Raw genomic sequence first — 24541 nt, 5'->3', positions numbered from 1 at the left:
AGCTCATCACGCACACTCGGCTCAACCCATCCCAATCCAATCCAATTCAGTCATCTCTCCTCTCTCTTTCTGTTCATTTACTTCATCATCATCCTCATAACAGCACCACCTCTATCCTTGCAGGATGTTACTCAAGTCTGCTCTCTTAGCGCTACCCCTCCTGGCATCAGCTATCCCCACTCAACCCGAACAACTCACATTCAACGATCACGAGATCGGCTCAGCAGATGTTCCGGGCTTCTCACTCGATTTGAACGATCTGAGATTAGTACAATTCTCAGATGATGAGCCCCCAGTGTAAGTGATCAGCTTACATGTCTATCGTATAGGAGTCGATGTGCGGAGAGCTGATCAATCGTTGCAGGTGGATATCCGAATTGGAAAAGATAGAAGCTAAGAGCAAAGGTAGGAAGTTTATGGATATGTGAGTGTTCAACTGGTCTGTCCCCGAGCTACCGAATGCGAAGCTGATATTCGATGGTAGAACCGATACTCCTACTCTTGGATTCTCAAGCTACCTACTACCATCCACTGCCAACGTCAAATATAGTAAGTAGGCAAATCAACCAATCCAGCTGGATAACCCGACGTCCTAATCTTCCTATCCTGCTCAGCTAATAAGAACTATGACTATAGCTTATCCCACACCTGGTAATTACTCTGAACCGATCAAAAAGATCATCAACACCATCGACCTTAAACGAATGAAATCATTCTTGAAGGAATTTACCTCGTAAGTGCATGGACACTGTATATTCCTTTCATCCAACCTACCATCATGTGAAGCAGTACACGAGAGGCTAACCGTGTATGGCTGGTCCCTTTGTGGTTGTTGTATTTTAGATTCCGAACTAGATACTATAGATCAGAGACTGGTAAACAAAGTCAACAATTCTTACTTGCCAAGATCAAAGAGGTACGTCAGCTTTCTGTCGACATGCGTCGCAAAGTAAAGCTGAAATTGTACATAATGTAGATTGCATCGATCAATCCCGGAATCACCGTCAAGGAATTCACTCATCCTTGGGGTCAAAACTCTATCATTGCTCGGTTCAACCCTGCCGATGACCTCAAGGGTGAAAGACCTGTGGTGGTCGTGGGTGCTCATCAAGATTCGACTAATCAATGGCCATTCTTACCTGCCCCGTAAGTACACTTCAATTCGTCCATGGTCAATCCTTGAACGTAGCTGACAGTAAAACTTTGAATAGTGGAGCAGACGATGATGGATCGGGAACCACCTCGTCCTTAGGAGCTTTCTGCGCCCTTGCTCGGGCCAATTTCACGCCTGAACATCCAGTTGAATTCCACTACTATTCTGCTGAAGAAGGTGGTCTGTTGGGTTCACAGGCAGTTGCCAAGTCCTATGAAGATAAGGGAACTAAAGTCCTTGCTATGATCCAGATGGATATGACCGCCTGGGTCAAACAGGGTACCGAAGAATCAGTTGGAATTATCCAAGATTACGTTGACCCGGAATTGACTAAATTCGTCGGAAAGTTGGTTGAAGAGTATTGTGAGTGCTATGATTATTCTAGTCACGCCCCGGTGAGCGCCTCACCTGATGGCAGTCGCACTGCTCCTGGATAATTTCATGATTGCATCGACAGCTTGAGCTTGCTTCATTCACCAATAACGATGAACGAGCATATACTGACTGACTCCTTCGATTTGTAGTGGCAATCCCAGCAGTGGAGACCAAATGCGGTTACGCTTGCTCAGACCATGCTTCATTCGCGAAAGCAGGATACCAATCTGCCTTTGCGTGAGTCGTTTTTTTTCCTCTTCTACCTTGAGAGCAGTTCCTGATCATGTGTTTCGCGGACAGTATCGAAAGTACATTCGAGAATTCCAACCATAACATCCACACCACAGCTGACACTACCAATCACCCTGAATTCTCTTTCACCCATATGAGAGAGTGAGTAGATTGTTTTTATCCTGCTCAACGCTAAGATAGCAGCTAATACCTATAACGATCATAGATTTTCCAAACTGGCTATTTCCTTTGCAGTTGAATTGGCAGGTATCAAAGATGCTTGAGCATCTAAAGCGAACACAAAGCTCCAATGAAAATGTATACAAAGACAAATCATAGTGCCAACTCCATTTCCTTCTCAATCTATTTTGTTTCTCTCTTTTTTCTTGTACTGTTTATTTTGTATCAACGTTTTAGTGCCGAGGGGATGAGTGATGGTAGAATGTTATTGATATAAGATGTAAAGGGGAGTAAGTATACAATACAATGCATCTATGTATAACATACAACAAGAGCCATATCGTATTGGACTGCTGTAAAAGTACTACGTTGGACCTCCAACTTCCTGATGTGCGGTTTCTTCGAAAGTTCATCCTGAAACTAGTCTACTATGAATGACAACAATGTTTATTGAGCGATATATCGTTGACATTGGTTGAACCGAGACAACGGTGTACGGGAGTGTATGTGAAGTTTGGGAAAGCAAACTCATGTCTTGAAAACGATGATCAATATAAGTAGTATGAAAATCAGAACAACGATCGTTATTGTACTTCCTATAAAAACATGAATGACAGTCAATCAGCAATTTCCTCCACAGTACTTTGACATTTTTGCATTTTTTTTTGTTTCAACTTGATTTTTCACAAGTCGAATTCAAGTACACTCACCATACTGTCTAGCTTCGCCTGCAACTTTGTCCAACCTCCTCTTTGCTCGATTCAAATTATGTGCGGTCCTATCCATTGCGTGATCCGTATCTTCCAGTAACTGATGATGAATATCCAACTCTGACCCAATTTGGACGGACAGGTCGTTCTGGCGTCCGATAGAATTAGATAAGAGGTTTAGACGTTCATCTTGGTCTATATAATATTCATCAGCCAATCAGCACAAACACGATCTGAATGGTTTCGAATGAATGGAAAGGTTGACTAACCATTCATCATCATCTGTTGATGATCCAACATCTCATTATGATTCATACCTGCTGCGCGCTCCTCTTCATCCAGATCGTATTCGTCCGGGTAATCTTTGAATGGTTTCAAGTCGTTCTTCTGTATACCAGGTGTGGGAGGTTCGATATGTAGGGAAGGCACTTCGGCAGATGTGGGAGTTTGGATAGGACTGGGGATGGGTTTGGGTGAAGGTGTGGGTATGGGAGGTAATGGAGATCTGGAGAATGATCATGAGGTCAGCAACAACACATGTGTCACAATAGTGAGATGAAGTATTCTATGATGATATATATGGAAGATCGAGATGATCACGATCACGTACCTCCTCTCTTCTCTTCGTAGCTCATTGACTTTCGCTTTGCCCAGTTCATCCTCCGAAAGCATCTCCAACAACTTGTCGTACCTTTCGCACAACTCCTCTATCTCTCCTTTTCCTACTTCCGATCCATCATCTATCAGTTTCCCTTTCTGATCCTGATCCAGACCGTGTTCAAGCTGTAGCTGATCTAGATCTAATTTGATCGAAGTGAGATTGCGTATTATCTGTGAGAGGGACGAGGGGTTAGGTTTGAGGTTTAGGGATATTATACGTGCTCTTTCGAGCAGGAGGGAAGAGGTGGAATTGAGCTTGACGGAGAGGGATGTGGTTGATATTGACATGGTGTTGGATCGTTGTAAGCTGAGTAGATGCGTTTGGTATGACTGGAATACTATGAATTGTTAGGAGACAGTAGTACTGTGGAATGCATCAAGCATCCATTCATTCGTGTTGATCTACGTTGCATCATCCTCCACCTTAAATCAGTACCCCATATAAACGAAAGAAACAAGCGTGGCAAAATCAATCTGGTATTCCAGTGATCTGATCTGATCTGAGCTGATCCGCATTCTCCCTTCCGCTGTTGGATTTTAGATTCGATCGATTCCCACTGATCGTTCCTGCGCCTTGAGCATCTTCTTGGTTCTCCCTGCATTTACTTGAGCTATCGGTCTGTGGACAGCGATTGTAACCACACCAACTCGACGGTCAAGCGGTCATGTAAGTAACTTGCAACCACCTGACCCTGTCAGTATCCGCGCTGGGTGATAGTTCATGTTGAACATCGCTGACAAGACAAGAGGTTGAGTATGCTTCAAATGGGTCCGAGCGGCTTTGTCCCTGCCCAACACTCGTGTTTCTCGATGGATCACTAACAACACGCATGTAAGCATGAATAAGAGGGCTACTCATGACAAAATCTTCATCTTCAACTTGTACATGTATCAAGTTTATTGTTCACGTCTTCTTGCTGACCCCCCGTCTTTCATTAACCGATCCTTGAAAGATTTCAAATCGATCCAAGATGAATATCACAGTCAGTCACTCTCTGACTACAAACTCAGTTCCTCGTATCAAATACTGACACACGTGGGCCGAGTGTAGATCGACGACAGATCACCTCAGATCATATACAAAACCACGACAAACAGCTGGTACGTCGATCATACGAGTAGTATGTCCTGCCCCCACCAATTCATCTTGTTATCCGGACGCTGAGCATAGTGTCTACAGACAATCTGACTTCCCAATATTTCGATTCGACATTCTACACTTCTGACGGAGAGGTGAGTGACTAGTCTTCCCATCACTCTGGTATGGTATGTGGGTGAGCTTACTCTCTCACTTTCTCTTTGGGTATACGGACAGAATGATTCAGCGACGTTAGAATTTAACGGTACGGCAATCTACGTCTACGGTGCCAAGAGAGATTATCACGGTACATATGGTGTTCAACTCGATGATGATCACTTGGAAGAGCTAGATGGGTATAGTGATGATGTGTTGATTCAGGAGTTGTTGTTTAAGAAAGAAGGACTGGATAATGATAAGGAACATACTATTGTGAGTCAAGCGAGCAGAAGCATCATAGCCTCTTCTAGTCTTAATTATCCAGCGAGAACCTTGCAGAACCATGAAATCAGGCTGACAAAAGGAGACTTGTATGCCGCACTATACAAAGACACTGACAAATCTTCCCTCGAAAACTACCCATCCGAGAGTAAGCAAAGGTTTCTCCAAATGGTATCTAGATATTGATCATTTCGTGATCACCGTGCCTAAGTGAGTAGTACACATCCTCATACTCATGCTTTTTTTCTTTCTGCCCTCGGGTGATCGAGTATATCTCTCTGATGGATATCTTCGAACAACTGGCAGTAAAGTAGAAGAGATTGTCACCACTACGATCGACGACTCCTCGCCTTACGCTCAATACGTCGGTACGGGATGGAGCAACAGTACCTTTGGCGGAGGATATTACAACAATACGGCCAAAATCAATTATGGTGTCGGCGATTCTATGAGTTTAAAGTCAGTAAAACGTATTCTCGTTCTTACCTCTACTTTTTTCATGGTCCAGCTTGATCAAAACGGGAACGTATTTGTTAATATTGTACATATTACCTGACAGATTCACCGGTACGAATATACAAGTATACGGTACTATCAATACAGACCATGGCGCATATTCTATATCGTAAGTGGATCCATATCCTTAGTACACTGCAACAACTTTTAAATGTCATGCGAGTTGACTATCGATGTCATTATCTTATTCTTTACGATAGGATGGACGGTAATCCGGCCAAAATGTTTGATGGATATTTCTTCCAAGCGCGATTTTCGACTGTTTGTGAGTTTGATGCTACTCTGCTGTGCTCAGCTCCATGTGGACTTTCACCTGGACTATGGTGCCAATACTTATATTTGATCTGATCCGGATAGTATACACTGCAACCAATTTACCAGAAGGAGAACACACGCTGGTCATGCAAAATGCCGGAGGGGGGAAAGAAGGCAATGGGATGGAATTCGACTATGCGGTCGTCAATTCAACTAAGTTAAGCGCTGGCTCCGGCACCGGAACTAGTACTGGCGGTGGTACCAACGCCAACTCCAATGGCTCATCCTCAAACAATACAGACAACCCTGCAAACTCAGACTCTGACGCTTCCTCGTCTTCGTCATCGTCAAGTAATGTTGGCGCAATCGCAGGTGGAGCCGTAGCAGGCGTGATTTGTGTATTGGCTATCGCAGCACTGCTCTGGTCTTTCCTCTTCAAGAAGAAAAATGATCATAGGAGGGTCAACGAGAGACAATTAATTGATCTTACCGGCGACGAAGTTAAACCTTACCCAGGTCAAAATCAAAATTCGCCTTACTATGACAGCCCACCTTCACACCTTGGTATCCCATACACTTCTTCCAGCGTTAGTGGTAATTCAGCGACCAACGAAGGTCTCATCATCAACACGCCAGCGAACAGTACACCTTTCCTTGCGGCTATTCCTGCACCTCCAGGATCAAACGCTTCTTCTTTCCATATGACGCAAATTAGCCATAGTCAATATGCTTCATCGTCCAGTGATGGCAACGGCGATGGCTCATCAACTTTCGCTGCGCCTTCTGCAAATACCTTTGGACGCCTGCCGACAGCCAGCGAAGGTGGTCAGGGTCATGCTCAAACTCTTTCACCGATCAGTGAGAATGGAGGTGGAGGATCATCGAGCAACGATGCGATTGGTCTTGGAGGGAGGTTTGGGAATGGTGATACAAAGAACTACTTACTCTTCAAAATTATAATAATCAGCAGAACGATCTGGATCTCGGTCAAGGTTCAGTAGATGACACCGCCCCCCCTCCACAATATTCAGAGGAGGATACCAGGAATTCGAGAGTCTGACAGGATAGAATATACTGTCGTGTGGTACAGTACATGTACGGAGAAGTTTGATAAGCAGATTACCCTGTGAGACGTTCATGATCTGGTACTTCTTCAAACCTTCGCTGAAATTCAGTTCTTCTACATTTTTCCCCTTTTTGTGTTCTATTTGGTTTGACATGCTATATCACTTCGATATTCGTATTCAGGTTGGTCTGTGTGTCTCAGAGATGCGTTAGGATCAATTCAGTCTGTACATTCGTGTAAACTTCAACAGAGACGCAAGTAGAGCAAGCACCTATCATTGCATGCATTGACTTTGACGTATTTACCGTGATAGAGACAACATCAAGATGCACCTTGGATTGAAAATCTGCAACAAAGCCGAAGTACCTGATGATCCGAAAAGAAACAGGAAAAGCAAGGTTTGGTTTTAATTAAGTTACAGGACGAGACGAAAATATCAGGATTCTGATCGAAACTCTGTGTTTTTCATTGGAATCAGAATCAACCTTTCTAAACGGACTTGACAATCTGAGTGAATTAGTTGTTCTGGATGACTCGGGATTGGCATGGCAAAGATTCAATTTAGGTGTATAGATAGACACCTTGTACTCGTACGGTGTCGTCAACAATACAGTACGATTATCCCACTTTGTCATCCCAGTCGTGAATGACTACTCTTCGCGAAATTTGACCTAGGTCGGCCATGAATCCCTGAAGAACCTGATTTTACTTTGGTTCTGTCTTCGCACATTTACACCGTCCCTCGAAAGAGGTACCGTACGCTATCTTCTCTCTTGCCTACAATATCGTTGAGAGGGTGCAGTGCGCTACCGGTCCATTGTCTCATGAGGGTGGAGGTGAAACTTCACTAGGATATCCTTACTGTAACACGATCTATCGAGCTCGAGAGATCTCAACGTAAACTGTAATGGAAATCAACGTTTAATTACAGAATCGAGAATGTGATGTGAGGTGGTGGCGTCTGGTTTGGCGTTATCGGACCCTCCCCTTCCTGTTTCAGATTACAGACTACGGTCAGTAATTACGTTACAGAACAACGGGATCAGGATTTTGAATATAAGATCTGAGCAAATAACGAGCCAAGCGAAGACCAGAAACACTTAACCAGCCAAGCACAGGTCTGGTCTGGTCTAGTCGAAGAGCTTGGAATCAATTGATCATGTGGATGAATGAGTCAAGCGAATGGAACTTACTGATGATGATGATGAAAATGACATACGTATACAGGTTCTTCGGGATTATTTCAAGTCATGTCGCACAGATAGGGATATATCCTCTTCCGAAATTACGGATACATACAATTATTGATCTCGTACAGATAATTACGCTGATGGTTCATGCATAGCATGGTCCCGGAACAACTGACACAGTCACTTTGTAATCCCCACGGTACTTCCTTTTCACCTCCACTTGTCTATGGGATGACGTTTAATGCTTATGAATTCAACTCTAAGGATCGCAAAGGCACACGGTAGGGAATTGACTGAAGTTCGATCAGGGACGACATGGTACGGTTCTATGTGATCTTAGTACCAGGGTAAAAGACAAGACCGTCCGTCTGATGTTCTAGACCGGCAGTCGTCCTCCGCTATAGCAATCTCATCCTCGAAGTGAACTCACTACAAAGCTGCGAAGTAGCGTGTGCATTAGTGGCTTCATTCCTATTGTCCATCGCTTATAACTGTCACACATGGAGCACATGGGTATACACATCAAAATCCCTTTTGTTTCATGCCATCCGTTTCCCATATCAGTTCATACACCGAAGGTAAGGACGTAAGGTATTTATCCCTCGTTTCGATGTCCTTAAATGTAACGTAGCCTTACCAGAAATTCGTCTCAACCTTATTTCTTATTTCATTCTTGGGACCCTTGGATCGTTCTTTTCTTCGCAGTCCGTGACTAACGGAAATGAAAAGATCCCATTCCTTTCCATTTCCATTGTTTTGTTCTTGTGATGTGATGTGATGGAAAGGTCTATACTCGTATTTGGGTAGACCTGCACCCTATGCTTTTTGCAGCGCTCGATCGATATTTTCGCGCTGCCTGAATCCGGATTCAGCGGAATGTGCGAAACTGAATATCGTCACCACGATGGTTCTCTCTGTACCATGTTTTCAGAGTGTTCGTTTCGATCACTCGAAAAGATCAGGCGGATGGGAACACATCAGATCACCCGTTCCTGCCATTTCTCTTTAGAGCTACTTTTGACCACACTTCATGCGCCACCCAGACTAGTGGTACCATTCGCCGTCTCTCCTTCGTTGTTGTTGTTGCGATTATGTTTTTAGTTCCGTATCATTTCTTCCAATCTAGGGTATTTATCCTTCTTCTTGATGACCAAAAGAAAAAGACAAAAAGCAGTGAGAGAGCAAGTCCAGAGGAAGGAAAAAGGGAACGATATTCTCGGGAATTGCTGCAACATTTCGCGTGCTTGCTGCCGTGACGAGGGAGTTCATCCATGGAGTAACTGACACATTGAGAGAACGATGCTGTCCGAACATGCTTACGAGCCCTTCTAAGACCGACAGGAAAGGAAGTTGGAAAAAGGGAAACGCGAATCGAATCTCAACTTACACTTTCTTTTTTGTCTTTGTGTTCTGTGCTTCTTTCTATTCTGTTCAGTTGTATGAGCAGACGAAAGAGAGAATCTCAGGTTTTGCCCTGATCTTAGCGTTATTTAAGGATATGCGTGACATTTCTTCCAAAACTTCAAAGTATGGAAAAATCCCGGCTCTCACCTGAGATGCCGTTATTGACCTGACCTGAGCTTGCTATGTACCTATCTATCAGCTATACGCTAAGCGCGAAAACCTTTTTTATTGTTGGGCATTTCGGGTGTATTTTGACTTTTCCCTTAGCTTTAAGCCCGTTGAATAAGACGTTCATCGGTCGTCGGGCTCCTGACTTTGGACCTGTCGTCATACAGTTTTGTCCTTTATGCCCACCCGTAACATCTCAATCAAGACATCATACCACTCACAGAAATCATCCTAAAACCCGCACAAAACGCAGCAACGATAACGGCAATCTCTAATAAGAATTGTCTCCCTCATTCCGAAAAGGAAAACATAGAACAAAAGAGTCCGACATCGACGACATCTGACTCAAGTACTGATTCAAAAGAAATGAGAAAACAATAAACCAACTACTGTATCTCGTTCGTGTGGGACTTTTCGGCGCCTTTAAACTTATCTCTTACCATATTTTCTCCTCTAAATCTCCTCTGTCTGTAAATCTCATCTTTTCGTTTCTTCCTATCAGTCCTCAACACATTTCTACGCAGTCGCAAGGTTACTAGACCATCGAAATCACTCTTTCGTCAACGTACATCTGCTCCACTCGGTCCCAGTTCTAACATCCTGGCACGAGATCAATCGCACGTTCACCATTCACCCGTCAATCTCAGAAAATCGTTCACGATCTCATCGATCCTTTTGTCATCCTTGGCTGCCATCGCATCATCACGCCACACTCCCCCTCAAAGGAATACCTTTCAGACTCGACCGTTAGACCAGTACGACGACACCTGTTCGACCGAATAGTACCAGCTAGGTAAATCCGAAACAAGAGGCATTACGTCGTCCCTTTCAAGCTAAAGCTAATCAAGTCGCATCCGATCTCATCCTTCACTTTGCGTTGTGTGTTGCGTTTGTACAGATCTCATCTACAGATCATACCATAACAGGCATCTATCGTGTTCAGACGAACGATCCGAGCGATACCGACCCATCCACACGCCACACAAAATACACCATACACCATACATAGATCCGCATCAAAAAGAGGATATCAGACTCTCAAACTCGTTGAGCACGAGCCAAGTCCACCCGTTTCATATCTCCAATCTCACCCTCAACCATCAACAACAGTAACAGCAATCAAACATTACTGGAGGAAACGCAGTGGTTCCAAGTAGCACTTTAGACGGACAAAGTTGAAATTGCATTCGACCATCCTGTTTAGATACCAACTATTTGGAGGATAGAAAATTGATCCTACAATTGTGAGACAATTAGCATACAAAGGGATAAGAAGGGTAGAACACCGCGGAAAAACATCCAAGATCAGAATCAAGTTGGAATCTTATCCTCATTAAAGTTGAATGATTGATTCATCATCATCATCATCAATAATATCGAATCGATAATTTTCATCAAATTCAACAAATCGGTCACTTCGTCGTTCCTATCACCTGTTTTGGTCTTTATCCTATCCTCCTCTCTCCGCGCAGTGTAGTTTGGATTTGAATTTGGAGTTCGGGATAAGAGGTAAAAGTATAACTGTAAATTAGCATTACTTCCTTTCCAAACCAACGGGATCTTGACTTTCCCCACTTTGCGATCTAGAAAGAGAGAAGAAGATTTATTTGCCCCACCGGAATCAAGCAAGTGTGTAGACATTATCATATGTAATTAGAAGTTGAATTATATCATTACTTGGTAAGCATCACTTTTCTTCGATGGAACTCAATACTCGTCCTCTCTTCACTGTCATGCTCTCCTCGCTTGTTTTTTCCCTCTCGGACCCTTCCTTCACATCGCTCCCTCTGTGGGTCTAGCCTGATTATACCGGGCCGGTACACACATCTGCACTGTCCTTACTGTCCTTACTCGATTAATTTACCACTGATTGGTATAATGATGATATACGTATTTCGTGTGTTGATCGTGTGTGTCTCTTGCGGTATTCGACGATGCGCCCGTGCTGATCATTGTCATTGTCCCCCTTCTCTCTTCCAACTCGATCAGTCCTTTTCTCACTTTCAGCATTACAAATACCACAACATTTTCTAGTGTCACAGACAAACAGACGATCCACTCTCGTTTCCACAGATCCTGTACACCCTATTAGTCGTCCTTTCTCAGTATCCAAAACAGACTTTAAAGTAAATATAATCAATAAAATTGGCTAAATCCGATCGGAACAAACGCCTTTGGTTCAACTTGTTTATCAATCTCCTTCTCCCCCTCAACCCTCACCACCGTTCTTGCCTCCTCTCTCACTCATCTTTCTCGATCAAATTCTCTCCTCTGATTCGTTCGGTAGGAGCATGAACTATCGCCCATCATCTAACCACTCTCACATTTCAACTTCAGAACCATACCTCTCCCTCTTTACTGGGTTACCATCACGACCAAGTTCCGCTTTGGAAACTATAGCAAGCGCGATATTAGATACAATTTCAGATATTGTTGTATCGGCCCTGCTTCCCTTCTCTTCATTATCAACTCATACACTTCTTGGTCGACCCAACTGGGTGCAGACACCCAAATTCACCAACTCCGATGTCAGATCCCCGTAGTACCGCTTCTCCAGGTCAGGAGACTTCAACGATCAAAAGGGTAGGAGGGAAAGCCAATGTATCGTCAGCTTGTGGACCCTGTAAGAGAGCACATCTGGCTTGCGACGTAGCTAGACCATGTAAGAGATGTGTGAATATGGGTAAAGAAGATCAGTGTGAGGATGTACCGGTGAGTAACGTTTGATGAGTCTTATCCCTTTTTTGCCACCATATATTCTTGATGAATATCATATGTGAGATCTGATTGGTTATGATGTTATTACAGCACAAAAAGAGAGGACGACCAAAAGTACCTAAACCTGCACTTGGTGAGCCATATCATCGTGCTCGACCCCCACAACCGGACAATGGCGGCGTCGGTAAATGGAGAGGACCCTCTGCGTACGATGCGCCATACATGTCTACTGTGGATGCTCCACCACCACCGTTAGTCTCAATGGGTGGACGTAACTCACCACCTATACCTCGTCCTCTAGGCGTTGAAGGTGATCCAGCATTTTCAGCTCCTCCTCAGCCCAACACCCCTTTCACCATTTTTTCCACGACCGAATTCAAGATTCTACGTGCTAGTCCAATGTCATATCATCTGATAGGTTACCATCCCAACGAATTTGTCAATCTCAATATGCTGGATTGGATACATCCCAACGATCGCCATTTCGTAGAGAACGAACGGATACGTCTCATCTCCGTTCCTTATGTGGAGAGTCAGCTCAAATCGACTGAGGTAACTCAAGCTGCCATCACTCAGAGAACGGAGATAGAATTGTTATCTCCTGCAGAAGGGATGAGGGAACCTTACCCCAACAAGAATGTCAGAGTATTACATTCCGATGGTCGATTCACGCCATTCAACGTCAGGCTTCATCTTGGTGGTGGATTAGGTGCTAGCTTATGGCAACCGAATACTTTAGGAAGGATATACCTAGTCGTTTCATTCTTACCTATACCTCAACCTAGAGATTTACCTCGGGAAGGGCCTTCATCTTCGACCTCGATTATACAGCCTGTACGACGATCATCCGGAATGGCTCCTCCAACTCCTGTAACTCCTGTTCCCGGTCAACCCATGACAGCTGGTCAAGGTTTACCTGGTTTCTCAGCAATTGCAGCAGCAGCTGATGCCCCTCAGACACGATATGATCAACCCCCTCTCCCTCAAGCGTACTACCCTCCTCCTTTACCTCAACAGCAACAGGGTCCATCCAGACAACCGACAACAGCTCAACCTGCTTACCCATACCCTCGTTCCGGTCCTATGGTTATACCTCCTCCTGGTGCTGGCGTTCCATCACCGTACGGTCGTAGGTCAGCTTCACCAAGCTCGACTTATCGTACACCACAAACGTCGACTTATCCCTTAGGTACACCGGAGTACCCCCAGCCCATACCTCATCAAACAGGTTATTATCCCCCTCAGCCCGAGCAGTCTTTCCGCCGTCCGAGCGACGAAGAACAGTGGAGAAATGCTAATATGGGCAGTAGTAATGGTGGTGGTGGTATTCCTTCGATGACGGGGAGACCAGGTCAGGGTCAGGGTCAGGGTCAAGGTGTTCCACCTCAGATACATAGTCAAGGTCAACAAGTTCAACCTGGAGGGGGTATACCGAATGATGGAAGTAGGAGAGCATGGGAGTTATAACGATGATCAACGATCGATGGTCAAGGAAAATCCCTTGAAATCGACCAAATCCTCAAGCTTCACTCTGCTACCCTCAACATCTCAAATGTGAATATCATGAATATTTAAATAAACTTCAATAATTCAACTCGCATATAAAAAATACCCTTTTTAATACCTCACATATTGTTCATATATGATATACATTTATTTATATCATTTTACCCAGCCGACCGTCCGTCAAGTGCCCACCTAACACGACTTTACCGAGTGTTTGCGCTCTAAAAATCTTTTCTACGTTCTCATCGTATTCGCTTTATAGTACTTAATCCCACTTGATCTTTATAAGGTATACGTATACGTATACGTTAAACATATACCCTTCATTGTCTGATTCCTGATATTCAGTTTGCTTTTGCTTTTGCTTTTGCTTTTCTCATCTCTCAATCTCAAGCATTCGGAAGGAAGGGAAAGGAAAGGAATAGAAAGTATAGTAACAACTTCAAAATCATGTTGACGCATAAACTTCTGAATGGGATTTTTTTTCTTTTTTTTTTGGACTTTCTTTTTTTTTTTGGAAGGGGAATGAAGTACTCGAGGATGGGATGGATGGAATTGAATACCGGTAGGATGGTATAACTGCAAGATAAATTACGAGACTAAGGGACGATCAAAGATCAGGTTCAATATCGGATGATCTGCCTATCTTCGTTGGCACTTAGAGATAACCCAAGTACTGGTCTTGTTTTAATTCGGTCTTGATCTTCTCGTATCGCCTTAGACCAGATCAGTCTTGACAGTCTTCCAGATAGACATCTTATATACGGGTGAGTTGTCGTTAGTAGTAGAATGAGCATGTATTTGAATCCCCTCCAATGGCGTACAGAGACGCAATGTACAGTAGCAGGATCCGATAGCGGGCAGTGATGACGAAATGCATCGATGAGTACACTCGATAATCGTATGTATAACAAACGCGACGATGATGCATGACGATAGTATACAGTAGAACTAGCCCCAAGCAAATCCTCCTCCTGCTCTTTCTTTCCTCCTTATATCATTTACACTATCCCCCGGATCTGGCTGCACGTCAAGAGGAGTCGTGCTCTTCAAGTTTGGCGAATGATAAGGTGGGGTGGGTCCCGCATGAGCAGTAGTATAAGGCAAAGGATTGTCGTATGCGTCTCTTATCCTCGTTTGAGAATTGGAATGGGAATGACCATTGCTTGAGCTTGGATTTCGGTGTATGCCTTTGTTACCATCATCTGATATGGGCGATTCACCAAACGTGCGAGGTAATGTCCTATTTTTACTTCCACTTGAATTCGGTGAATGTGAATGATATACACCAGTTGATCCTCCTGCCGACACAGGCGAATGATACTGGAGTTGATCGCTTGGTGATGGTGAATGATAACGATGCGAAGTCGAAGGCGAGTTGGTCAAAGGTGATGAAGAAGAGAAAGTATTGTTTCCAGAATGATTTGTAAAGTGTTGGAATGGTGAAGTATTACCATTTCCAGGTGAAGGTGATTGGTACGAGGTCGAGTTGGAGTGTGAATCGGGTAACGAAGATGAACCAGATTGGGAATGAGGGGATGAACCTTGAAGCTGAGTGTGGGCCCCAGGGGGAAGTCGCGATTGCATATTCTGCAAGAATGGGTGGTCGTGATGATTCACTTCTCTCATATTCGGAGGTGAGATTGGTGATCCACTTGAGATCGAATTGGACGGTTGGAAATTATGTCCCTTTCTATCTCTAAGAGTCGCTGCACCGGCACCGGCACCGGCACCTGTAGCTGCTGTACTATGATAGCTAGTCCAATCGGGATTAGAGTGAGAAAGAGAGGCCGTAGTAGGAGCTTGACTCGAAGGAGATTGCATTTCGTGACCTACTAAATCCAATCTACCGGTAGATGGCTCACCAGGTCGATAACCCTCTGAATAATATGGTGTTGTATCTTCGACTTTCTTCCTCCTCTTGAAATACCATATGACCAGAACGATGATCAAAGCAAGTAAGACCACCCCGGCTGATATTCCACCGGCTAACGCTCCGATATTGAGAGATGAGCTTGACTGACCCGAAGAGGTATTGCCAACACCCGCCGTGATTGAAGTAGTGGGTGGAGAAGTATTACCTGTACTTGACATACCAATAGATTCGGTCTCAGGTGGTTTCACACTCGAGTTGACCATAGCGAAATCAAATCCGACAACATTCTGAGGGGAAACTCCTTGATTGGTGATTGTGATGGTATGTTCACCTTCCGTTAAGCCGGATATTGTGTATACTGTAGTAGGCATATCCTTATGTCAGTACTGTTTTCTTTTTCAATACCACTGGAAGTGGAGGAAACATCCAGAGGTAGTGATGATTGAGGAGAGCTCACTAGGTACTTGATATAACAATTGCCAATTGTTTCCGCTGTATACTTCTTGTTCACCTCCATCTAAGCTATACAACGAAAAATAGACAGAAACCCATTGTTTAATCAGTCACTGATCCACAGCGAGTATAGCATTATAAACAGAGCAGCCTACCTTATCGTGTAGTCACCATGATCGGTGTTTATACTCGCAAAGAGCTGGATCGACGAGCCATTGAACCTGAACGAAGCAATCGATCAACACCAAGCCGGATTCGAATACTCTCTGATAACGGTAACGGAGCACAACAAGAATACTCACTTCAGTTCCATGATCGAACCTGTTGTAGAACTCATATGCTCCGTCAGATTATAATGACCGCCTGTACCATACCCGTAAGACACCCAGCTTGTATCATACGAGATGGAAGGGGAGGCATCGTCGATGTAACTCGTGTACATGGTGGACGGGCTATGAGGTTATGGATATATTATTATATGTCAGACTACAGATGTTTCAGCTTGAGATGACACTCACATCGTATGGGTGATTATGATATGATCGATATCAAACCACATATCTCGTGTTGCATTCGGGGTCGCAGAAGGGTAATTCGTCATTCTCTGTACAACAGCAAAAAGGTTAGCTATATATCAGCCAATGTAGGTCCTCCGTATGGGTAGGGACAACATCATTGTATGAATCAATTCTCTGTTAGAAAGGGAAAATATGAGGCAGGGATTGAGAAGAAATATCACAGCTCACAATGACATGTTCTACACCTTCATCTAGACCCATCTTCTGATACAACACAGCCTGGAAATTATCTTTTCCTTTCCCATCATATCTTTCTTCAGTGTTATCATCTATTTTCACTAGATAGGGTGAAGCACATAACAATCAGTACTGAATATCGACTGTACAATCTCGAATAGTCAAATCCTAGCTTGGAAGGCTGTCTAGAGAGATTAGAGAGAACTTACCACCATAGACACCATGATTATCCCTTTTCGCTCCATATACTGTAACTCCAGTACCATTAAATCTATATTCCATATAATCGTCCTAGACCACACCTGTGGATTTAGCACTTGACCTTCTGACTGAATCCGAACCACTATAGTTCCAGCCATACTCACCTCTCCAAAAGTTCCATGAAAAGTCGATTCGCTATATCTAGAAGTGAGGGTATCAGGGTATTTCGAGTCTATCGCAAATAATGTATAAAGTCAACGAATCAATGTATATTTTCTCCATGCCATGGATTGGCAAGGTGTGTTAGTCAAAGAAGTCAGTCGATGGGATCACTCACTCGGTGTATGCTCAGTTATCCATCCTACACTTAATGAATCTCCTTTATAATACCGTATCTGAGGAGACGCATCGTCTATCTATTGATATCGGTAAATCATTAACTTCTCTCTAAATAAATTGATGTCTGTCGAGGATAGAGGATAATCAGACGAAACTGGACTGACAAGTATATTCATCGTGACTTTCTTCTTTTTCCTTTCTTTCTTTCACTTTTTACATCTACATCCAGTTGAATCTTGAGGTAGGCTTCGATGATACAATTTATCTCGCCACCCTACTCAATAGATGACAATCCGGATCTTCGAATCCTAAGTATTGATCTCATATATGGAAGTTCTAGCGACACGACTTCACCAGTCCAAATCTATCGACATCATTTCCTTCCAACATCTGTGAGTAGAATTGACAATTAGATCTTGAAATGGAAGTTCAAGTTGGATGATATGATTTGGGATGGGAACACTCTAAACGAGTCGTCCTTTCGAAAGGTAAGTAAGGTCCCGCCTTGATCTACCATCCAACATCTCAAATCCCAATGTGTCAATGTGCCAACAGAGTTTGGGATGGGAATGAGAGAATAAGAGGGGGGAGTTGACTTTGTTTCGTTTCGGATTTGTGACTGCTGTACCGATTGGTCGTTGAAAGGAACACACGACACGCAATGCGGAAGCGATCGAGTGAAAGATCCGAGCTTGACACGACTCCTTTGAACAATGACATCGCTTCTCTCACCGAGGAGGTGGCCCTTTCTGTTTCCCACTTGCTATGGCACAATCTACAAGCAAGTGTATGCGATTGTGTGTATGTTTGTATGTTTTCACCTGACGGAGGAAGTCTAGATCATCTTCTGTATTGTGCTGCAACCATCTATACACAACGCACAACGCACAGATCGTCTCAGAGTACTCAGCTGATCCCTTGCCCTTGTGATATCATCCCATGTGGCACTCCCTCAACCACCCTTCAGCATCATTGGTAATGCATGTTGTAGGATGAATGTGACGGTAACACCACAAGATTGCCTTTGTAGACCAATTGATCAACAATAACATAGATAAATAATTGAAAGGAGGGTATAAACAGGAGCATATTCAATATGGGTATCTTCAGCACAATCGTATTTATATTCAAACTACTGTATCGAAAAATCAACAATGCTAAGCTAGCAGCCACCAAAAAAAAGAAAAGAAGGAAAAACGAAAAAGAAATCGTTAAACTGTTTGGCACTATACCTACAAGCGTCTCCGATCATGACACTCTGACCAATATCCATCATACTGTAATATCATCTCTATCCATCTGATCTATGGTATAGGTCCAGGTCGTTGTCCAGGTAAAGGTTCAGTCGCCTGATCATAATCCGGCGGTAAAACCCCATGACCATGAGTCTCATCACTCTCATCATCGTTATGTATAGGTATAGGTCCCATATCCTGTTCTCTACCAGGTACGTACATCCTCTGATTCGCCGATGATATCGAATGTTCCCGTTCTCTTAAGGGTGGGGGTGGTGAAGGTAAACCATCCAACGAAGATAAGTCGGAAGATGGTATAGGAGGTAAAGCCGTGAATGGTAATTGTACACCCTGAGTTTTATTGCTAACTCTCGGTGCGCTGGTAGGTGTAGTAGGCATAGGTTCAGGTTGATCATCGGAATATCCCTGTCCATGGCCAAACGTAGCAGAGGATGCGGCTATACTGAATGGATTTTGAATTTCGTTCAACGAATTTGATCGTCCTACTGAGGATGGAGGGTTCATCGAACGAGGGTAAGAGGTATTACTTGATGGTGGAGGTGCAGGGACAGTCGTCAAGAATGGGGTATTACTCTGATCAGTTTCTCTAGGATAAGAAGAATCTTGCATTTGGATCAACGATCCATTAGGTGAAGGTCCATGCTGTTGATATCGTTGAAAGTTATATTCATTACCATTGGAAGATGAGTTGGAAGGAAGAGAATAATGATACTGATTGTTATGCTGGAAAGGTTTCACTTCGTCTCCCGTTAGGTCCATCGGTGTTTGATTCTTCTTCTTCATGGCATATGGGTATCCTTCCCTGTTCTTGTTCTTTCGTCTAAATAGGAACCAAGCCAGGACAACCACCAGGGCTAATCCTACCACTCCACCTGCTGCTCCACCTGCTATGGCTGCGACGTTGCTTGAGCCACTGTCAGAAGACGAGGAGGACCCACTGCCTGGATCGGAAATAGTGGTATTTGTACTGGTATCGTTACTCGATGAACCGGAAGGATCGATAGTTGAGTTGACAACGGCATAATCGAAATCGAGGAAGTTGCCTGCGAGGCCGCCTCCAACATTGATCATGGTTAGTGTGTGTGGACCATCTTGGAGATTGTTCGCGGTATATACTAAGGTCCGTATCAAGCGGTTAGTCAGCCGGTGAAAAGTAGGTAGGCAACATGTATTAACAGCTCACACGGTACTTGAGGTTGCAATCTGAAAAAGGTTCCATTATACTTTTCTTCAGGACCATCGTCAAGGCTAAATGGGGGAGATTTATCAGATGAGCTAATTCCAGAACAAGAATAGTCAACTCACACGATCGAGTAATTTCCATGATCAGTGAACAATCCACCGAAAACCTGTATGCTCGAGCCGTTGAACCTGACAGTCAAATTATCATTGTTAGCTTCCGTCAAGCGTCAATTCGATCGAATGAGATATAGTGACTGGTTCGGACTCACTGTAATCTCATAAGATCGGTGGGTTTTGCACTGACATGTGCCGTCGTATTGTAATAATCCTTATTCGGATCACCTCTCTCCCATCCACCACCATTATACTGGATCGCCGAGGAATCATCGTCGAACGTGGTGGTGTATACTTTATCTTGGCTATGAGTATTGAGATTCAGCTCAGACTGGAATGAATGAATGGATGACTGGGGTTCAGGTAGAACTCACACTGAGGTAGTTATAACAGCATAATCAATATCCAACCACCATTCATCACCTGCTTTTAGGGGTTGAGTATTTTTAGAAGGTGTATTGGCGATTACCTATTTACAATGTTCATCTCATCAGCATTCTTTCTGCGTTATGGGGTTAGAACAGCTACTATTACGATAATTTTGATATGGTAGTCGAGAGGGGAAAATGCAGTATGAACTTACAAAGACATGTTCTCGATTCGCATCCAATCCACCAGCTTGGTATAAAACCTTTTGGATATCCTGATTACGAGAATAACCATTCTGATACTGTACTGTGCCTCCGTCCAATTGAGTCGAATAGTATCCGTGATTGAACCTCTTCGCTCCGTAGACTACTATCGCTGTTCCGTTGAACCTCAATGAGGCTGAGTCGCCCTACCAGGTAACATATCATAAAACACCATTATACCAATACCGTACGAGTCAAACGAAGACATGACTTACCTCGGTATGTGTACCCATAAAGGTCCCTTTGAAATACTTTGAAGTTTGATCGTCTGTTACAACATCGTGACATAGAAAAACGTGAACATTGTCCGCATGGAACATTTGTACTTACCAGCTGTATGATCCTGTATCCATGTCCCATTCTTCGACATATACTGCCATTGAGGCGAACAGTCGTCTATCTAATCCAACATCATCCTCGTGTTAGCTATAGATACGCCCATCAGACTTTAAAGGGACCGACTAACGGTGATATTCATCTTGCCTAGGTTCTATACCTGGTAGAATCAACGAGCCCAAGTAATTAGAATGGCTGGTAGCGAAAAGAAGCGATAGATCGATTAGTTACGCTCTGTGATGAATTGACTAAATATATATAAGTAAATCATAAATCGTTGTTCGTCACCAACGCATATAGATGATGGGTATATCTGTGCTCACCTACAAGAAGTGATCGTTGACTTGCCTGACTCCTGACTCCTGACCAGTCTTCCTTTTCGATTTCTTCACTATTCTATCGTCAATCGTTGGATCACCACGCTAAGTCTGTCGCATCTACTATTGAGTAGGATATGTGATCAAAATATACGATATTACTCAAGTGTACAAACGCGAATGTTGATAGTATGTTACAATATGTAAGCGAAACGATAGTTGATGATGATGCTGTGTAGTGCTTGTTGAAACAGAATCTATGATATATGATCTGTGCGTTTCTTAGATGGTGTACTCGTATGATCCAACCAAAGGTATCTGCCCCCTCTTCAGCGATTGGATTGGGTTGAAAACGAGATCAACGTCGGCGTGAGATTTAGACCAGCATACAAAAACGACAATGAGAATAAGACCAAGATGCAACAGATATTCTGGTAACCAAGGATCCGTCCGACCAAAGCTTCCCGACCGCATAGCCCGAAGCTGTACAACCCCCCTTAAGTTATCCCCTATACACACAGTGGTACTCGTACCTTATCTTTACACACGACACACATGTATCATCCCATCCCATCCCGCATTGTTTTGTTACATGAGAGACCATCTATTGACAGATGCTAACCCTTTCTTCTTCTTCTTTTCTTCCTCTAATTCGCTGTCTCCCTACGAGGTAGTGAGTATATCAACAGGGCAGAGTGCTTCTCAACAAAAAAACAAAGAAGAAGAGATCAGAATAGGTAGGTGATCGAGAGATTAGATCAGGGCTTGACACAGGATGATCGAGATTCGGGGTGCGACTATGGTTAAAGGTTAGATAAAAACAGCTTCCGAACCATCCGTCAAGACACGTGTATCACACATGGGTACACTGCGCACCTGTATCGGATATCTATAACATTACACAAGTTTACTTTATATGCATGGACATGAACACAGAGACCAAACCAAACCAAACCAAACCAATCGTCGAAATACTAGCTATGTAAATGACCAGCTAGAAGGAAAGAAGGCGATGAAAAAAAAAAAACCATATAACCAAATGTAACACAGTGGATGAAACAATTCGTCTAGAAACAGAACCATGACGCGACAGCCTCGAATCACATAGCACACAGACTTCTCCCATTTCATTCATCTTCTCTTGACGATATCACCATATCCTTGAAGAACTTGAGTATTCATAAAGTAGAAGGTTGTATAACTTCCTGTACCTCTTCCTGTAATTCCATTCAAACGGCGAGTCAGACGAATTATTCTTGTATAATCGCAATTGATGGTTGATTAGGCTTGAGTTCGACTTCACTCACACTTTCAGCTTCTTTCTTATATTCTTCAACTTCTTTCACCAACTGTTCCTTTTCTTTAGCACTTTGCTCGCCTCCTTGGTGAGGTTGATCTTTGAATCGATGTACAGCCATCATTCCCAATACCGCTTTACGGACTACATCAAACATATCCCAATATCAGTCACATAGTAAAAGCGAAAGCCTTTTATGCACATGTGTAGGAACACAACACTCACAAGTTTTCTTGGCGTCGAATCCAGCTTTGACATTAGGTAACAAGTCCACAGCCTTTCCAGCAGGCGAAGTAGGATCTTTGAGTGAAGTATCTTCATCAACCTTCAGCCACTTATGTTCTAGCAGTTGCGAAGCAGTCGGTCGATTGGTAGGATCGATAGTTAGACATTTTCTAACGAAATCTCTAGCCGTATCTGATACACCTGACCAATATTCCGCAGGTTCAAATTTGTAATCTCCGTTACAGATCGCTTGCATCTCCTCGTATTGCGATTCGCGGTCGAAGGGTGTGTAGCCGCATAGGAGGAAGTAACTGATGGAAGAGGGGAACATCCGATCGTGAGCGAAACGAAGGGACAGGGATGATTGGCACATCATTCGAGGTAGACAGCGATGAGACAGATGACATATAAGGGAGTATATGAGACTGATAGTACTCACGAGATGACACCGATAGCCCAGATATCTACAGGTTTACCATGTCCAGCTTTCTTGAAGATTTCAGGCTGCATTCCAAGAACTGTCAGTTGTCATAGTAAACCCCTTTCATGTTTCGACAACTCACAGCCATATAACCGGGTGTCTGTTATTCAAAATATCAAATTAGCTATATCGCCCAATTGCAAGGATCTCGTAATGAAACTTGACACTCACACCACAAGTGGTGGTTAAAATCGAGAAATTGTCTTCATCCAGAACTTTCGATAGACCGAAATCAGCCAACATGAGATCCGCATCTTCTGATTTGGATTTGAACAAGATGTTTTCAGGTTTCAAATCTGACACCATCAGGGAGCCGTTAGCTTATATCATATTAGAGAAAGTGTTTGCGACGAAGATAGCTCACCTCGATGAACGATCCCTTGATCGTGCAAATACTTGACAGCTGATGTGACTGTCCTTACGATATTGGCCGCGTCTCTGCGTGAATGTAGGTGGTCAGCAACACCCCGACATGTATATACAGAATTTTGAGAGGTGGAATACTTACTTCTCAAAGTAACTACCTCTAGCGCAGATCCTATCAAACAATTCTCCACCGGTACATAAGTCGAACACGAGCTATAGGGACAAGTGAACATCGTATATTAGCTTTTCATGTTGGGAAAGACAGGCAGAAAGCATCATTCAAGACGGTGTAACTAGGTACATTGCATGTATACCTGAGCGAAGTTGAATAGTGTCGGAGGGAACTCACATAGAGGTTGTGTGTAGTCTCAAAGAAATCATGCAACTGAACTATATTCTTATGTCCTGCTGAAACCCTCTTCAAGACTGATATCTCATTCCGTACCATATGTTCTCGACCCTGAAGGTCCAGCAAAGGATCAGCTCATCATCCGACCTCGATTGAGAGCGAGTGAAAGATGATATGACATCGATCTTGTATGTGTGAAGGTCAACTCACAAGTAAGAATTTCTTGTTGAGTACTTTACATGCGTAGTATTCGCCGGTCTATCGGTCATCCCAACATTCCAAAAGGTATCAGCTCAAACCCCCACACGTAGATGCAAATACCAAGTACTCGGAGGAATCGAAGAGACAGACAGACAGACATACAGTGATATGAACACATTCTTTGACTACTGCGCTGTATACCGCAGACAGATAAGTCAGTATATTGTCGTATGGGATGATGGTGGAGATGGACATACTATGTTCCACTATATAAAGACGACAAACGTTAGCTATCCCCACCGAATTATTCCAATTAACCCAAGGGAGAGACCCGGGCCAGCTCACCTTCCTAGTGTCTTACCAGTCTTATAGTGGCACGGTACAGTCTGAGGGGGAGCCATGTTGTCTTGCTTCGTACGTCAACAGGAATGCGAATGTAAATGAAGACGTAAAGAAGAAAGGAATGTGAACTGTGCTGGATGACAGAGCTATTTAAGGATTTCCAAGTTG

The 24541-nt window shown here is 43.5% G+C and overlaps 7 protein-coding genes across 7 annotated transcripts; 3 read left to right on the top strand and 4 right to left on the bottom strand.

Moving 5' to 3' along the window:
• Positions 1 to 124: 124 nt before the first annotated feature.
• V865_001666 (uncharacterized protein) lies at positions 125 to 2043 on the top strand (the record flags this gene model as incomplete). The annotated part of the gene is made up of 10 exons (XM_066225482.1): positions 125 to 297; positions 365 to 424; positions 485 to 549; positions 637 to 733; positions 844 to 916; positions 977 to 1146; positions 1212 to 1516; positions 1678 to 1765; positions 1829 to 1921; positions 1986 to 2043. The coding sequence occupies 10 exons, from the start codon at positions 125 to 127 to the stop codon at positions 2041 to 2043; spliced, it is 1182 nt and encodes a 393-aa protein (XP_066081579.1).
• A 424-nt stretch (positions 2044 to 2467) lies between these two features.
• Positions 2468 to 3597, bottom strand: V865_001665 (uncharacterized protein; the record flags this gene model as incomplete). Its single annotated transcript, XM_066225481.1, has 4 exons — positions 2468 to 2535; positions 2650 to 2844; positions 2919 to 3154; positions 3260 to 3597. 4 exons carry the CDS (start codon positions 3595 to 3597, stop codon positions 2468 to 2470), a joined length of 837 nt encoding a protein of 278 aa, XP_066081578.1.
• Positions 3598 to 4280: 683 nt separating this feature from the next.
• Positions 4281 to 6600, top strand: V865_001664 (uncharacterized protein; the record flags this gene model as incomplete). Its single annotated transcript, XM_066225480.1, has 9 exons — positions 4281 to 4292; positions 4361 to 4430; positions 4490 to 4542; positions 4625 to 4819; positions 4938 to 5038; positions 5135 to 5287; positions 5388 to 5453; positions 5545 to 5609; positions 5702 to 6600. 9 exons carry the CDS (start codon positions 4281 to 4283, stop codon positions 6598 to 6600), a joined length of 1614 nt encoding a protein of 537 aa, XP_066081577.1.
• Positions 6601 to 11953: 5353 nt separating this feature from the next.
• V865_001663 (uncharacterized protein) lies at positions 11954 to 13612 on the top strand (the record flags this gene model as incomplete). Its single annotated transcript, XM_066225479.1, has 2 exons — positions 11954 to 12139; positions 12236 to 13612. 2 exons carry the CDS (start codon positions 11954 to 11956, stop codon positions 13610 to 13612), a joined length of 1563 nt encoding a protein of 520 aa, XP_066081576.1.
• Positions 13613 to 14602: 990 nt separating this feature from the next.
• On the bottom strand, positions 14603 to 17451 carry V865_001662 (uncharacterized protein; the record flags this gene model as incomplete). The annotated part of the gene is made up of 10 exons (XM_066225478.1): positions 14603 to 15885; positions 15985 to 16049; positions 16136 to 16201; positions 16283 to 16432; positions 16499 to 16584; positions 16727 to 16836; positions 16945 to 17026; positions 17101 to 17168; positions 17274 to 17352; positions 17440 to 17451. 10 exons carry the CDS (start codon positions 17449 to 17451, stop codon positions 14603 to 14605), a joined length of 2001 nt encoding a protein of 666 aa, XP_066081575.1.
• A 1128-nt stretch (positions 17452 to 18579) lies between these two features.
• Positions 18580 to 20937, bottom strand: V865_001661 (uncharacterized protein; the record flags this gene model as incomplete). Its single annotated transcript, XM_066225477.1, has 9 exons — positions 18580 to 19646; positions 19715 to 19779; positions 19837 to 19902; positions 19983 to 20132; positions 20202 to 20296; positions 20411 to 20605; positions 20675 to 20727; positions 20790 to 20859; positions 20926 to 20937. 9 exons carry the CDS (start codon positions 20935 to 20937, stop codon positions 18580 to 18582), a joined length of 1773 nt encoding a protein of 590 aa, XP_066081574.1.
• A 1425-nt stretch (positions 20938 to 22362) lies between these two features.
• V865_001660 (uncharacterized protein) lies at positions 22363 to 24432 on the bottom strand (the record flags this gene model as incomplete). The annotated part of the gene is made up of 11 exons (XM_066225476.1): positions 22363 to 22553; positions 22635 to 22945; positions 23074 to 23138; positions 23198 to 23215; positions 23287 to 23411; positions 23480 to 23553; positions 23624 to 23694; positions 23831 to 23941; positions 24041 to 24088; positions 24194 to 24224; positions 24377 to 24432. 11 exons carry the CDS (start codon positions 24430 to 24432, stop codon positions 22363 to 22365), a joined length of 1101 nt encoding a protein of 366 aa, XP_066081573.1.
• Positions 24433 to 24541: the final 109 nt, after the last annotated feature.

The sequence above is a fragment of the Kwoniella europaea genome, chromosome 1, assembly GCF_036810445.1.
Source record: "Kwoniella europaea PYCC6329 chromosome 1, complete sequence".
NCBI classification, from domain to species: Eukaryota; Fungi; Basidiomycota; class Tremellomycetes; order Tremellales; family Cryptococcaceae; genus Kwoniella; species Kwoniella europaea.
This window is presented reverse-complemented; position numbering and strand designations above follow the sequence as displayed.